At 32.2% G+C, this 13,403-nt stretch overlaps 1 protein-coding gene across 1 annotated transcript in view; it reads left to right on the top strand.

Annotated features, from left to right (window-relative positions):
• Sulf1 (Extracellular sulfatase Sulf1) overlaps positions 1 to 13,403 on the top strand; it is a 96,905-nt gene that overhangs the window by 35,513 nt on the left and 47,989 nt on the right. Inside the window, exons 2-3 of the mRNA XM_068772467.1 lie at positions 9,907 to 10,740; positions 10,961 to 11,100. Of these exons, the coding sequence (XP_068628568.1) occupies positions 10,055 to 10,740; positions 10,961 to 11,100 (826 nt within the window). The 5' untranslated portion in view covers positions 9,907 to 10,054. The remainder of the gene's footprint in view (positions 1 to 9,906; positions 10,741 to 10,960; positions 11,101 to 13,403) is intronic.

Raw genomic sequence — 13,403 nt, 5'->3', positions numbered from 1 at the left:
TTATTATGGACTCTCGGCTCTTATTTCCAGAATTTCAGCCATTTCACTTAATGATTTTGCTTTCTTAATTTTTCATAAACTAGAATAATGTAAAAATAATACCTTCATTGTGCACCGACAACATCAACATTTTCACAATTAAGGATTCCGATAGGCATATCCGTTAAAATGTAAACAAAATTATACAAATTGATTTAAGTCTGCATTTATTTAGTCCAGTTATTCGGACGGTAATTCGCAACGGCTAGACCTGGAGTTATTTCTGCACATTCGCGTCCGCAGTGCGGTCTTATGCAAATGTTTCAAATTAATCATGTCCTGGTTACTATCACGGTGCCGCATTTACATGGATTTTAAAAGTTTTTTCTTCAACCATGTGTTTTACAATTTGCTTTTGAAGTAGTTTTTATATCAGTAAAATAGAAATATAATATAATAAGTATACATAATAATACTACGATAACGATTAGATAGAATATTATGGAACGATAACGTAAAAAATGTAGTAATCGCCATTTCAGGTGTAAGATGTCTTTTGATGAATATAGGCATCCTTCATAGATTAACGAAAGGTCCGGTTAAGAGCGGCCTGCATCCAGTGTCTTCCGATGACATTAACAATATCAATAGTTAAAAAAAGTTCTGTACTATATAGCTTAAAACTCTTTAAGAGTAAAAGCGTATCTGCAGCAAAATTATTTAGGGGATATAATCGTTCTAGACATACCTAATGTTTTATAACGCATGCACGCTGTTATAGTAAATTATTTGCTAACTTTTTATTTTTCTCACTTTTCGTAATCCTGACCGATTATTTTTCAATTCTAAAAAGTGACAAAACCACACTAAAACGTTAACACGATAATATGGTACTGAACAGAATATTTACGGTTTTATAAAATAAAATTCTCTATTACAACTTATTGACTTGTATCTAGTTACTCGTTTTATATGAATCGTCTAACATCGTCCGTATAATAAAGTGTAAACGATAGTTCAACCTGTAGTATTCAAATTGCTCGTCAGTTGATTCGAGTCAAGTCGTCCAAAGAGGTCTCGTTGCGAGCAGTACCAACAAATGCGGTCCTTACTCCGGCATCAGTTGCAATCAGTCGCGAGGCGGACTGATTGCTCCTGACTGACGTAAGGAACGGCCGGCAATAAACTAAGGAACACGCTAGTCATCTTTAATCATTTGAGAAAGTTCAAGTTGCATTTGCAATGCAAACTATGTGGATAAGTATGAGAAAGCGGTTGCGGTAACTATTAAACTGAACGATATCGATTATCGATAAGGAATTAACATGTTTAAGTATAATTAAAAATAAAAAGTAGCGTGAAAGTACATTTACTTTCATTTTAAAATATCAATATGTATTACTAAAGTAATTTTGTGCAGGTGTTTGTTACAAAATGTTATTCTCGTCTGCACTACAAAACTTTAGTTCACTTGTTTATTAATTTTAGGATATGAAATTTTTTTTGGATATTCATTAAGAATTATTTTAACAAAATAAAAAAAATAAAAAGAAAAGGTAATCATAATTCCTAAAGGACAATGTATTAAAATATATTTTAATAATGGATGATTAGTAGGAATTTTTTTTGTACAACAGAAGATCCGCAACATATAAACGTTTAGACACATTCTCCGAAATTATTGAACAATTTTCAAGTGCTCCTAAATTTTTTTTCTATTTAAGTAAACATATACGGGTACGTGCAGCTTGCAAGTGATTTAGTACAGTTCTTTTAATAAAAATATCATCAATTAAAAAAAAACGTTATATATTAATAATATCTTTATTTATATATAAACAGTACTTACTTACTACATAAATAAAACAATTATTTTCATACTTACTTACCGGTATTTGAATTTGCATTAGAAAATAATAATTTCGATACATATTCAGCACTATAAACTTGCAATGCATGATCAAGACCGTATAAAGTCAATTGAAGTTTGTACTTCAGCACAATTTATCACTCATCCGGGACACAACACGAATTAATACCAACTAGTGCATTAACGCCCTATTGTCCGTAAACGTTATGCAACGAATTGCGCGGAACAATTATTCTGTGTACTATGTAATCTCTAATAACCGAAGTACCAACCTTTTTCAAGTATTCTAAATTTACAGATATTATTTTTTTTGCTGGATAATTTTCGGATGGCGACCACATTTTGGTACACTGAGAACGCTGTTGCTTACCCTCTGGAACTTGTTTGTGAGCAGCGGCAATCCTGTATAATTAATGCACAGAGTTCCTGTGATACTATTTTCTGTAATTCACGCATGAAAGTTTGTCCTGGGATTCGAACTTGTGTCCCATGATCGCAAGTCCCAGTCCCCTACCACTGGGCTACCACTGTTTTTATTTCGTCACTCCGTTGTTATTTTCTTTAAAAAAACACGCACGGGTTATAAAATAGGTCATTACTAGATTAAATTTATTTAATAATCATGAACTCTTCCTGTTTCCTAGTATACTATTATTCAACGTATCCTAGTTATTACTATTTTACCAAAGATAAACTATGATTTCTGCGAACAGTGCAATGTACTAACAAGATAGACACGTAAACAAATTCACGGAATGTTTGAACCTAGTTTGAAATGTACACTGCGTTGTTTTGCGGGTTACACAAAGACTTTTCCTTTCTATACTTCTGATGTTAATTCTGTCTTCAGAAGGCTTCCACTTTTTGTTGCAGCTATTAATTTTCTAAAGATTTCATCGAGCCTTTATTAAATTAATTAAAAATTCTCCGATTTATCTTATTTGTTAAATGATGTGGAGGCGGTGCCATGATCTTGTCCAAAAGTGTAACAAAAGCATTTGACGCGGATCGTATTGGAAATCTATACGTGAGACTTATTTCTAGCAGGAGGCGTCCTATGGATGAATTTATGACAATAATAATGAGGGTGACGTTTATTTAAAGGAACTGTGACTAGTAAAATTAGTAAGCTACATAATAAAAAAAATATCATCTTATTGTCGTTGTCGTTGTCGTCACTATCAAAATATAGAGGGGCCAATTTTATTTTTTGCGTAAAGTTTATTATTACATGATATTTGAAAAATGATCCTCCAGCTGTTTAAGAATATACTTGAAAACAAAACGTAATAAGATGGTAAAAAAATCTCCCATAGCAATAAGTCGATAAGAATAAGAATCTTCACGATAGACAAAGGAAATATGACATATTATTAGAAGCAGGTACGGAGTTATTAGAGTTCCACTCATAAATTAAAAGTTTTATTAAGGTGTCGTCTATCGTTTCAGCCCATAGACACAGACTTCAAGGCATAGGTTTCCCCTAAAGATATTTGTTGGGAGATATACCATAATCGCCACGCTTGGCTGACGCCCTGGCGATCACAGTGTGGTATTATGATACGCAGAAGTCGCTGCTGCCCTTCCTCTGGAAACGTTTGTGAGCAGTGGCAATCCTATATAATTTACACTTTGTGGATAAATCTCAGTCTCAATGAGCTACCACTGCACTATTAAGTCTTTCATTATTCTAGTGGAAATTGTAAAAGGCACTTAAAAAGGTAAATTTGTAATTATTTAAATAAATTATATTTTCGAGATGGTACTAATTTCTGTCCAAAAATAGGTCAGAAGTATCTTTTGGTGTTTCGAGTTTTGTTTGCGCCCTTTAATGTGAACAAAATCTCTCGTTGCGCAGCCGACTTGGTTCCTGTTTCCTTTCGCCAATTCGAAAATTAACGGCGAGTAATAAACTTTGTTACCCGGGAACCATTAAGGAGATTTACATAAAGCTTCCGCGGCGGTTGGTAAAACTTCGCGAAATGGGTGATTAACTTCTAATTTATAAGGGTTCATTAATATTGTTGCGATAGATGGCGGGAAGAAAGTTTTTTTTATCCAATCTTTATTTAACGCTCCGCAGACGGGATTTTTGTTTGTTTTCCCGGAGGCGAGATTTTACAAGCGAAGTTGTTTGTACGAAGCGGTCATATCTAAATATTTAATTATAATTACGCGTTCACCGTGAACGAAAATAAGACGGCTGAGTCATAATGCTACATCTGTTAATGATTTAATTGAAATTATGTTCAGCGGAGTCGAAAAAAAATCAATTGGAAGAGGATTTAATGCCGACGTCTTGTCGTGCCATAGTTAATGATTGTTCCGGCAACAGCCTAATTGACTGTTAGGTTGATTATAAATTAAAATTACGTAAGACTTTATGTCATCTAAATCTGTCTCTCTTAGATTATACTCGCTTCGTAAGTAGTATCATATAATATATATTTATTGCTTAAACTTGTATATAAGTAATAAATATACTAAAAAGAATTTTTATGTAAGGTTAATATTACAATAGAAATAAAGGCATGCTTATTTCTTTCTCGAGGCTTCTTAAAATTAGTAACTATCTTGTAGGCAACGGTGTATGGTGTTACAATATATTTCTGTATTAATTGTCATTCATCACTTTTAAAAAGCCCGTAAATGCCCTAATACAGTAATAAATACTTTAAATAGATTAAGGATATACGTGAATGTGAACACAAAATACAACTCGACTGAGTTTGGTGTAGGTTTTTTTCAGACCAGAGTGCGTTTGGAACACTTGTTACCATATATTGTAAGTCGTAGGATGGAAAATACAGTGGAGCCCAATTGGATTTTCGCTTCTATGAAATCGGGCTCTTGCTTTTTTTCGAAGTAAACAATATAAATGATTCAAAATGAGTAATAATATAAATAAATCGTCTACCTAAAATGCTTAACTGTATCCAAAATCGTATAAAATGGTATATTATGTGTTGGTTTTCTAGGTAGTGAAATTATTTGCATTTCTTGTCAACAATCTGCCCGATAACAATTTTAATTACGATTGTTTCTCAACATATTATTGTATCAGCGAAAAATGTTCGTAAATAACAGTGTTTTTCAATTTTATTTTCTTTGAGAATCTGTGTTATTTTGTCAGTTATATCGATAATAATGAATGATTTTTTTATTAAAACTTTGACCTAAATGCACATTACAACTAGAAGAGTGAAATAATGCTCAATCAATAATAGTAAGGTTTGTTTTTATTTATATATTTACTTTTTTACACTTTTTTGTACACCGTAAACAATAAATAAGAAAAAAGGAAACAAATCATCTTAGTCAGTTTTATTACTCCAGACCACTCTACCAGACAACCTTTGAATGGAAACAAGACACGAGAGAATGAGATATGAAAATTATTTTAATAAATACAGATGGCAAATGTATTAAATAACATAAAGAATAAATTTTTAATAAGTAAATGGCAGTAGAAGAAAAGAATACTTCGCTAGCTTTCATTTTATTAATTCGGATCAGTTTCAATCTCGACTTTAAAATAGGCTCGTAGAAAACGCGTGATATATCTTACCATTGATCTTCAAAGTGATCATCTTTCAATGCAAATTTAATGCCCTCGGCGATTTAAATACTCGCACTCGCAGACTATATAAGTTGTACACCTAAACTTTCCATTCATGTATACCAAACATTATTATAATCCATCTGTTTATTTTGTTCCTTATTATGGGCACACTTTTGAATGTAAACACAGTACAAAGTTATAATATGTTTTGCTTAAAAGAAAAACACGGTCGAGGTATTGTTTGCGAGTTGTTTCGAACATGACGTTGTAAATAGAATCAGGCGTGCTTTCTCCACATAAACAGAGTGTTCATAAACAAAACATTCGATTTAACGCACCGACCCTTCATTATTAAAACTTGCTTCTAAAATCCATCACGAAATTTTAATTTCCAACAGCTCTGTTAATAATATAAAATAAATAAGCTCTCATTACCTAATAAAATTATTATATATTTGTATCATGAAGAGTATTTTTATTACATATAAGTAATCAAATAACAATTTCAATAAAATCAAATTAATATCTTATATGTCTTTATACAAGTAGGCTTTTATATGCTATTTTGAGTCGTTAATGATTTTAAGATCGTAAATACTAAGCTATCGCCGACTTGGAATCTATATCTTTTGAGAAGAGCTGGCACTGTTCTTTTGAACTAAAATTTAATGATGTGTGATGTATATAAACATTATAATTCATTAATTAATTTCATACATGTCAGCCGATAGATGCATATTGGAAGTAAATTAAAATCGCTGCACTGGCCTTGCACTGTACGCATTCAGCGACTTCCCGCGACTTCGATTTTGTGTCAGTCTACCAAGTAGGAGGCTAACTTCTACCGGCCCGCGCCTACCGGCTTGTAGTCACCACTCGAAAGCCTTTCGACTCCAACTGACGTCGACTGCACGAGCGATATGCCCCACCCGCAGCCATTACAGACGAGTAATTCTTTTAACTATGTCGGTGACTTCAGTTAACCTGCGGATTTCCTCATCTCTGACTTGTTCCCCTAGAAACTTCTAAAATAGGTTTCTCCGTAGCTCCCTGAGTGAGCGTGAGCTTTCTACAGCGATATTATCAACCGTGTAAATTAACAAACCAAGTTCCCTACATTTCAACTACTAAAAGCTCTTGAATGCCATACTTATATACATTTTATTTTAGAATTAAACCTAAAACGGGAAGGGCTAAGATATGTTATAGAATTTTATTTTACTTGTATAATGCGTACACTCAAATCTATGAAGGATTTGTTCAGTTTTTCAGGACGACATTTAAGCGACAATTTTTTTTATTTCTTGTATTTATTATTTATCTGTCACTATTTTTAATAAATGTATTTAAATTTTGGCGCAATAAGAATTCTTTTAAATATGTATTTATAAGCAACCGTCATAATATCAATAAATACAAACGTACAATATCAATTGCAATAAAATATTACATTTATTCCAGGACAGAGTAAACGCCTCCAGCATGCTTAAGACTCACAGACCTCCTATAAAATATAAAGAAATACGATCCAGTGCCACCTGCATCCATCGATTTCCCGTAAACCCGTATAGGTCAAAGCACCATTAACTTGAAAGACGTCTTATGTTGCATTTGCCAGTATGAGTTTTCCAGGCAAGCTATTAAAATGGTATAAAATGTGACATAACATTTCTTGTTCTTAGAAGCATACTATTAAGCTATAAATATTTTCGATTAGTTCGCATATCGAAAATTTTATTGCTATTGCCTTCAATTGTGTCTTACTTTATTATTAGTTTTTATTTGTTGAATAATAGTGTATTAGGAATCCTTATAGCTTTAAGTTGAAGGGTGCCATTATAGGAGAGCTCAATCTGATTCTAGTGTCCATCAAATTTGGGTCTTTTAGCATTTTTCTCATGACGTGCACTGGTGTTTACTGTTAAAATTACTCTTAGAAAATAGTAATATGAATAAATCAATATTCGATAATCATTATCTCAGTCATAAGACGTACATTGCTGGATTTATTTATATCTCTCCTTATAGATATCCAATAGGACCGGTAGGAAGCGTATCCAATGTCAATGGTTGAAATATATATTTCAACCATCGATTAAATATCACATACGTGTATTGATAAGTAATTTGGGCTTGTGTATAGCTGGGGTTAGTTTTGCAGTTTACCGACAGCTATCGATCGTCACACGGTCCCCTATCAATTGCGGCACCACGTCGCGCGTTGAGGACATAAATCAAGATCAGCATGGCGCGGGCGCCACGCGTTCCATACAATTTACAATAATGTGTATAAAACGGCCCTTAATTCTACTCCTTTCTCAATGCTCTAAACATCGTTTACGAACTGAATTCGAGCTTACTTTTATTGAAGTACCATAACTTGCAAAATTTTTATAAAACGCGTTCACTTTTCTGAGCTATAAAACAATTTATGTCTTAAAAGTCAGCGCCCGCTACTTCAGGTTGTGGGATAACAATATCGTGTTTTTTTTTAATTAGAAAAACATCAACAACACAAATAACCGTAGAAAAGTTACAAAAAACTTTATATTTGAGAGAAATCGTTTGTACTAACTGATCACGATATATCTTTCCATAAGACTTGGGGACTTGAAATTCGGTAGAAATATTCCTTTCACCTAGAAGCGCCTAGAAGCTAATAAAGGATTTTGCCAAATTCAACCCATCAAGGAAGGTTGAGAGGGCGTTCATAAAAAAATGCATATTTTTATACTATAGCTTTTATAGGCATAAAACTTGGCTAGAATATTTTTATTGGCACGGTTAATTGTTATTAATAACTAAGAATGGATTTTATGAAATTACACTCACAAAAGACAGCAGGCCACACCAGGCAGGGACAGTTAATGTATCTACATGCTCCTACTAATGTACCTACAGACTATATTGTATCAAAGGGTAAAAAATATATTCACATTATGTACGAATAATTTAAAACTATAATAGTATTTTCCAACGAATATTTTTTGGCCGCAAAGATAAACTAAAATGAAAAAAAAAAAACTTAACGTGCACTACTGAATATTTTGGAACTAGTAAAAAGTTGAAAGCAAACAAAATACTTAAGTCTAAAATTAAAAAGGCGGACGACGACTCAACATCGACTTAACAGTTAGGTTCTTTTATAAATAATTCCTTTAATCTTTCATCGCCGTTTCAAACGGATATAACTTTAAAGAAGGTGCTTAATTCGTGTTTTAGTGAATCACTTAGTCCACATTATGGGTCCGACTTTTACTTTTTGTTTTTACTTTTAAGTTTTGTGGTTTAAATATCTCATTAACTTTAGCAGAATCAAAATAGTCTAAAGTACGGATATATATCTTTCGGAATGTATTTTATACACTTGTTTATAACATATCATACGCTATCCATGTCTTGAACTCTTAACTTATAAGTGGTATATGTATTTATTTTATTCTATTCAGTTGTACAGATTATAGATACATATTTTTCAGTAAGGAAATCGGGGATAGAAACGGGAACCATGTTATAATTTTTGTGACAATATAATAAATTTTTTGTCGTCGATATCGCTATTGATTTCAGATTTAAGACAGTTGAGGGTCAAAAGATATCACGCCTTTTGCACCCAAAAACAAACCACTTTATGCTTGTAGGTATGTAAGGGAACAATAAAGCTTTCAAGGCGTTTCCGCATGATCAATTTTAATGAAAGTCGTAAATAAAATAAGAGAAATTCACAGACCAAATGCTCTTAGGGTTTAATTGTTTGCGGAATTACAAAACGGTGATTTTACATTGTCCAAATTCTGAAACTTTTGGCGTCTACAAATATTACGGTTATCATAATTCATTATAAGACAAAATGGGTAAAGTTAATTTCATTGCTGGAATTAGTCAAAAAGTAAATTATAACTTTGACTAATTACAATTAATATTTCCATTTACTTGAAAATGGAAGTAATAATTGTAATAATTTTCAGTGAATCACAAACTATTAAAAAAATATTATTAAAAAATGAAATAAGCAAACAACTTAAATTTGATTTTCTTACTAGTGAAATGTTTTAATTTATTTTGTTTTGCTCATTTTTAACAAGCCAAAGAAAAGGGCTATCTTAGGGATTTCTTTACGATACCGAATCAGGACTAAGGAGTTCCGTAGACGTATAAAAGTAACCAACTGATCCCAGCGGTTTGGAAAATTATAGAGCCACATAGTATGCAGAACAGACGGCTGCTAGGGCGCTAAGGTTCTGGGGCGGAGACCACGGACCTTCATGCGAAGCGTATGACGCCCATACGCAAGTTGAACAGTTGACCATATTAAGACTGTCAGAAGACATTGGACGCAAGCTGCTTCTAAATGGAAATCTTCTTACTAGAAATCATACTGGAAATGACAATTCAGTTACGAGCAAATGACAATTTTTCAGTAATAAATTTGAGTGTAGTAATAGTCTCAAATATTGGTTTGAAATTTATTTAATATATGTATTCTTTGTTTCAGGTAACAGATCAAGATGGGGCTACAACTTAAGAGAATATTATTACTCCTGTTGCAAACCGACACCACATAAATAGTAGTGTTCGAAAAGTCAATTTTCACACTAATCTGTTTGAAATTGAAAATTTAGTGACATTGCTAACAAATAAACATGAATCTGAAAATAGTACCGTTATTATTGACGTGGAACTTTTTGCTTATAACTGCTAAGCGAGATTCATTTGAAGATGACGATGCAATAAGAGCAAAAGAATTAAGAAATAAAGAAAACAATCGTAACAGGACTACTTTTAACGGTACCTTGACTGATATATCGGAAAGAAGATATATAAGACATAGAAACAGCTCCAGATATCGCGGTGATAGACGTAGGTTTTGGGAAAGGGAGCATGAAATTAGACGGGACAGAAGGAAAGGACCTGAAGCCCATTCTTCTGAGGAATACCACATCTTTAACCGTACAGATCCCTTCAGTTTGAGGAATGAAGAAAAAGCCCGCAGACCAGATAAACATTGGAACAAGAGTAGTTTGGAGAAAAATTCACAGGAAAGAAGAAAAATAATCAATCAAAACAAACCAGAAAGAACGCACGTGCCTGTAAGAGAAAATATGACGAGGATGAAAGCTAAAATGTCCAATAAATGGCAAAGCAATGGGTACATCCCGTATCCTCAGCCGAGGGAAAAGAAACCAAACATTATTCTGATACTGACCGATGATCAGGATGTTGAATTGGGCAGCCTTAATTTTATGCCAAGGACTATGAAAGCCATTAGAAGTGCAGGAGCTGAATTCAGACATGCTTATACAACCACACCAATGTGTTGCCCTTCTCGGTAATATCCTGTTTGTAAAATATATATAGCCACCTCATAATGAATTGTTCTTTAATTATTCAACTCCCTAAATTTCAAAATTAATTTTTAAATTTATAAATCCTCTCTGAAAACGAATCTATTTTATTAACAGTAAAAAATGTAAATTCACAAGTGAATGGTTGTTACCGTTTTTTGACTTTTAAAGAAAATTTTTAAAATTATGTTTACATTTTCGTAGGAGCTCTCTTCTGACGGGCGTGTATGTACACAATCACAATGTGTACACAAATAATGACAACTGCTCCTCGCCCATGTGGCAGGCCACCCATGAGACCAACACCTTCGCTACCTACCTGTCCAATGCTGGTTACCGTACCGGTAAGTTTATTTTCAGTTTAACAATAGACAGAGTTTAGATAAAGTTATTTTATGAACAGATTTATGGGTAGAGCCACGAGTGCTTTGTGGTAGGTGCGCAATAAAACCTTTATGTATATCAAGGATATCCCATTTTAGCCCAATTCTTAAAAGAGACTTCATGAGACCTTGACTCCGTCATAGCAACCCTCTTATCGCAGATGTGCCATGTACAGCTAGCTGCGTTTATGGAAACATTGCTTGCATTTTTCAGAGACTGAGTCTTGTGCTCGACATTGATCACCCCATAAATTTCTAACAAAATGGGTGAAAGCAAAGAAAGTTTTCGTTATTGTTAGGTTTAATTGTTATTCACAATTATATAAATAACAAATTAATTTATGGTCATTAAACCAATAAAGAATATATAATAAGTCACTTAATTCTTTATATTTTTCATAGATTTTTGTGTGGTAATATCATAATGTAACTGAAACTAAGTAAATATATTTTATCTTAAGCTGTCGTTTCAAAAAAGTTGACAGTTGGAAAGCAGAGATTAGAAAATAAATGTTTCCATTATTTATCGATAATAATGAATGGTTACGTATCACTAGTTCCAACAGAAAAGTATGTCACTTGCCGCTGCTGCAAGTTAACATCGTAAATATTAGAAATACCAGTTAGTCTAGCTGGTGTTTCTAACTTTAACATTTATAATAATTTTTTGTTGTGTGTGCGTTACTTGTACGAGTACACGATGATGTCTAAAAAACAATGGTTTTAAAAATTAAAGATAATATAGTAAGAAAAGCGGTTTAAAAATTCGGATTACTACATAGTCAAATTAATTATCTAAGTATCAATATTAATTATATAAGTTAACTGTTACTGCAGAGTTTGTTTTACTAATAGAAGCAGAAACCCGTCGCTTTCCAATAGTAAAAATAACATATAAATTCAGAGTGATCAATTTATATACTTACTATCATTATGATAGGAAATAGATGTAAAAACTTTAAATCTGTAACATAACGCGCTTATTTTAAATTATAAGAAATAGATCTATAATTATTTTTTTTTTGCATCAATGGTAATTCTCGCAACAGTCACTATAAAATTGTATTGTAATACGGTATACATTTCTTCACTCATATAAATTTTAATTAAGTTGCAAGCGAAGTCATGCATAATACTTATTGTTCGGATATAAACAATTTATACTAGACAAATTATTAAAGACATTAAGCTGACAAACACGAATTGTAATTCGCTATTTGCTATTTACGTTAATATTATTATAATTTGATTGCGATTTTCTGAAAATTATACAAAATGAAACAATTCGTCAGTACAGTTATTTGATAGTTTACTTATTTTAAATCTTTGTTCTACACAAAGACAGAGAAAATAAATAAAAGGCAAAAAATTAAGTATATTAGAAATATCCTACCTATATTTAGTAGAGGACGTCTTACGGATGATATGACGACGACGATAATATTATTTTGTATTTTCTCTCTTTTAATATACACTCATTGAGAGAATTGTAGAGGGCTGAGACTTGCATTGTAGATCGCAGGTTTGGTTCCCGGTACAATCTTATGTATTCCACTTTGTGCATTAATTTTATTGGATTGCCACTGCTCACTAACAAGTTTCCAGAGGATGGGGCGCAGCTTCCTTTATGTTGTGTAATATCACATATATATTTATATATATATATATATATTTCTATGTATATGTATATATATATACATATACATAGAAATATATATATATATACATATATATATATATATATATATACATATAAATATATATACAAATATAGACACAATGATTTTGGGACCCTTGGGAAACAGCGATGTATTTAACACTTTTGTATGTTAAAATCATTGCTTTAAGTGTTAATGACCTATTATATTATTTACATATTTACCTGATTACTGATTTACCTGATTAGTAAATCAGGTGTTGAGGAAAAATCAAATCATTTAAATCTAAGTGAAGTACAACAAAGTTGACTTTTGTATATATAAGGCTAAACTAAGAACGTAGAGTAAAAAAACTGTATTAATCCAGAGTATTATTACACCCATCACTCGAGAATGCAATATAAGAATATCAATTGCGAAGTTCGCAGAATTTCATTGTCACCACACAACTGTTGTCTGTTATTGAATGACCATTTCCAAGTAAAATTCAAATGTAAAATTTATACCTGATTAAGGACAAAGGAGAGTATATGTTATTTGACAGATAAAATATTTACTACACTACTTACTAACTTGTACAGGGTGATTGGTTAAAGGTATAAAAGT

The sequence above is a fragment of the Battus philenor genome, unplaced genomic scaffold (genome assembly GCF_028537555.1).
Source record: "Battus philenor isolate CCGP_79_NKW_IND1 unplaced genomic scaffold, ilBatPhil1.0.hap1 SCAF_5, whole genome shotgun sequence".
Classification (NCBI taxonomy): domain Eukaryota; kingdom Metazoa; phylum Arthropoda; class Insecta; order Lepidoptera; family Papilionidae; genus Battus; species Battus philenor.
Note: the sequence above shows the minus strand (reverse complement) of the source record. Positions and strands in the feature narration are given on the sequence as shown.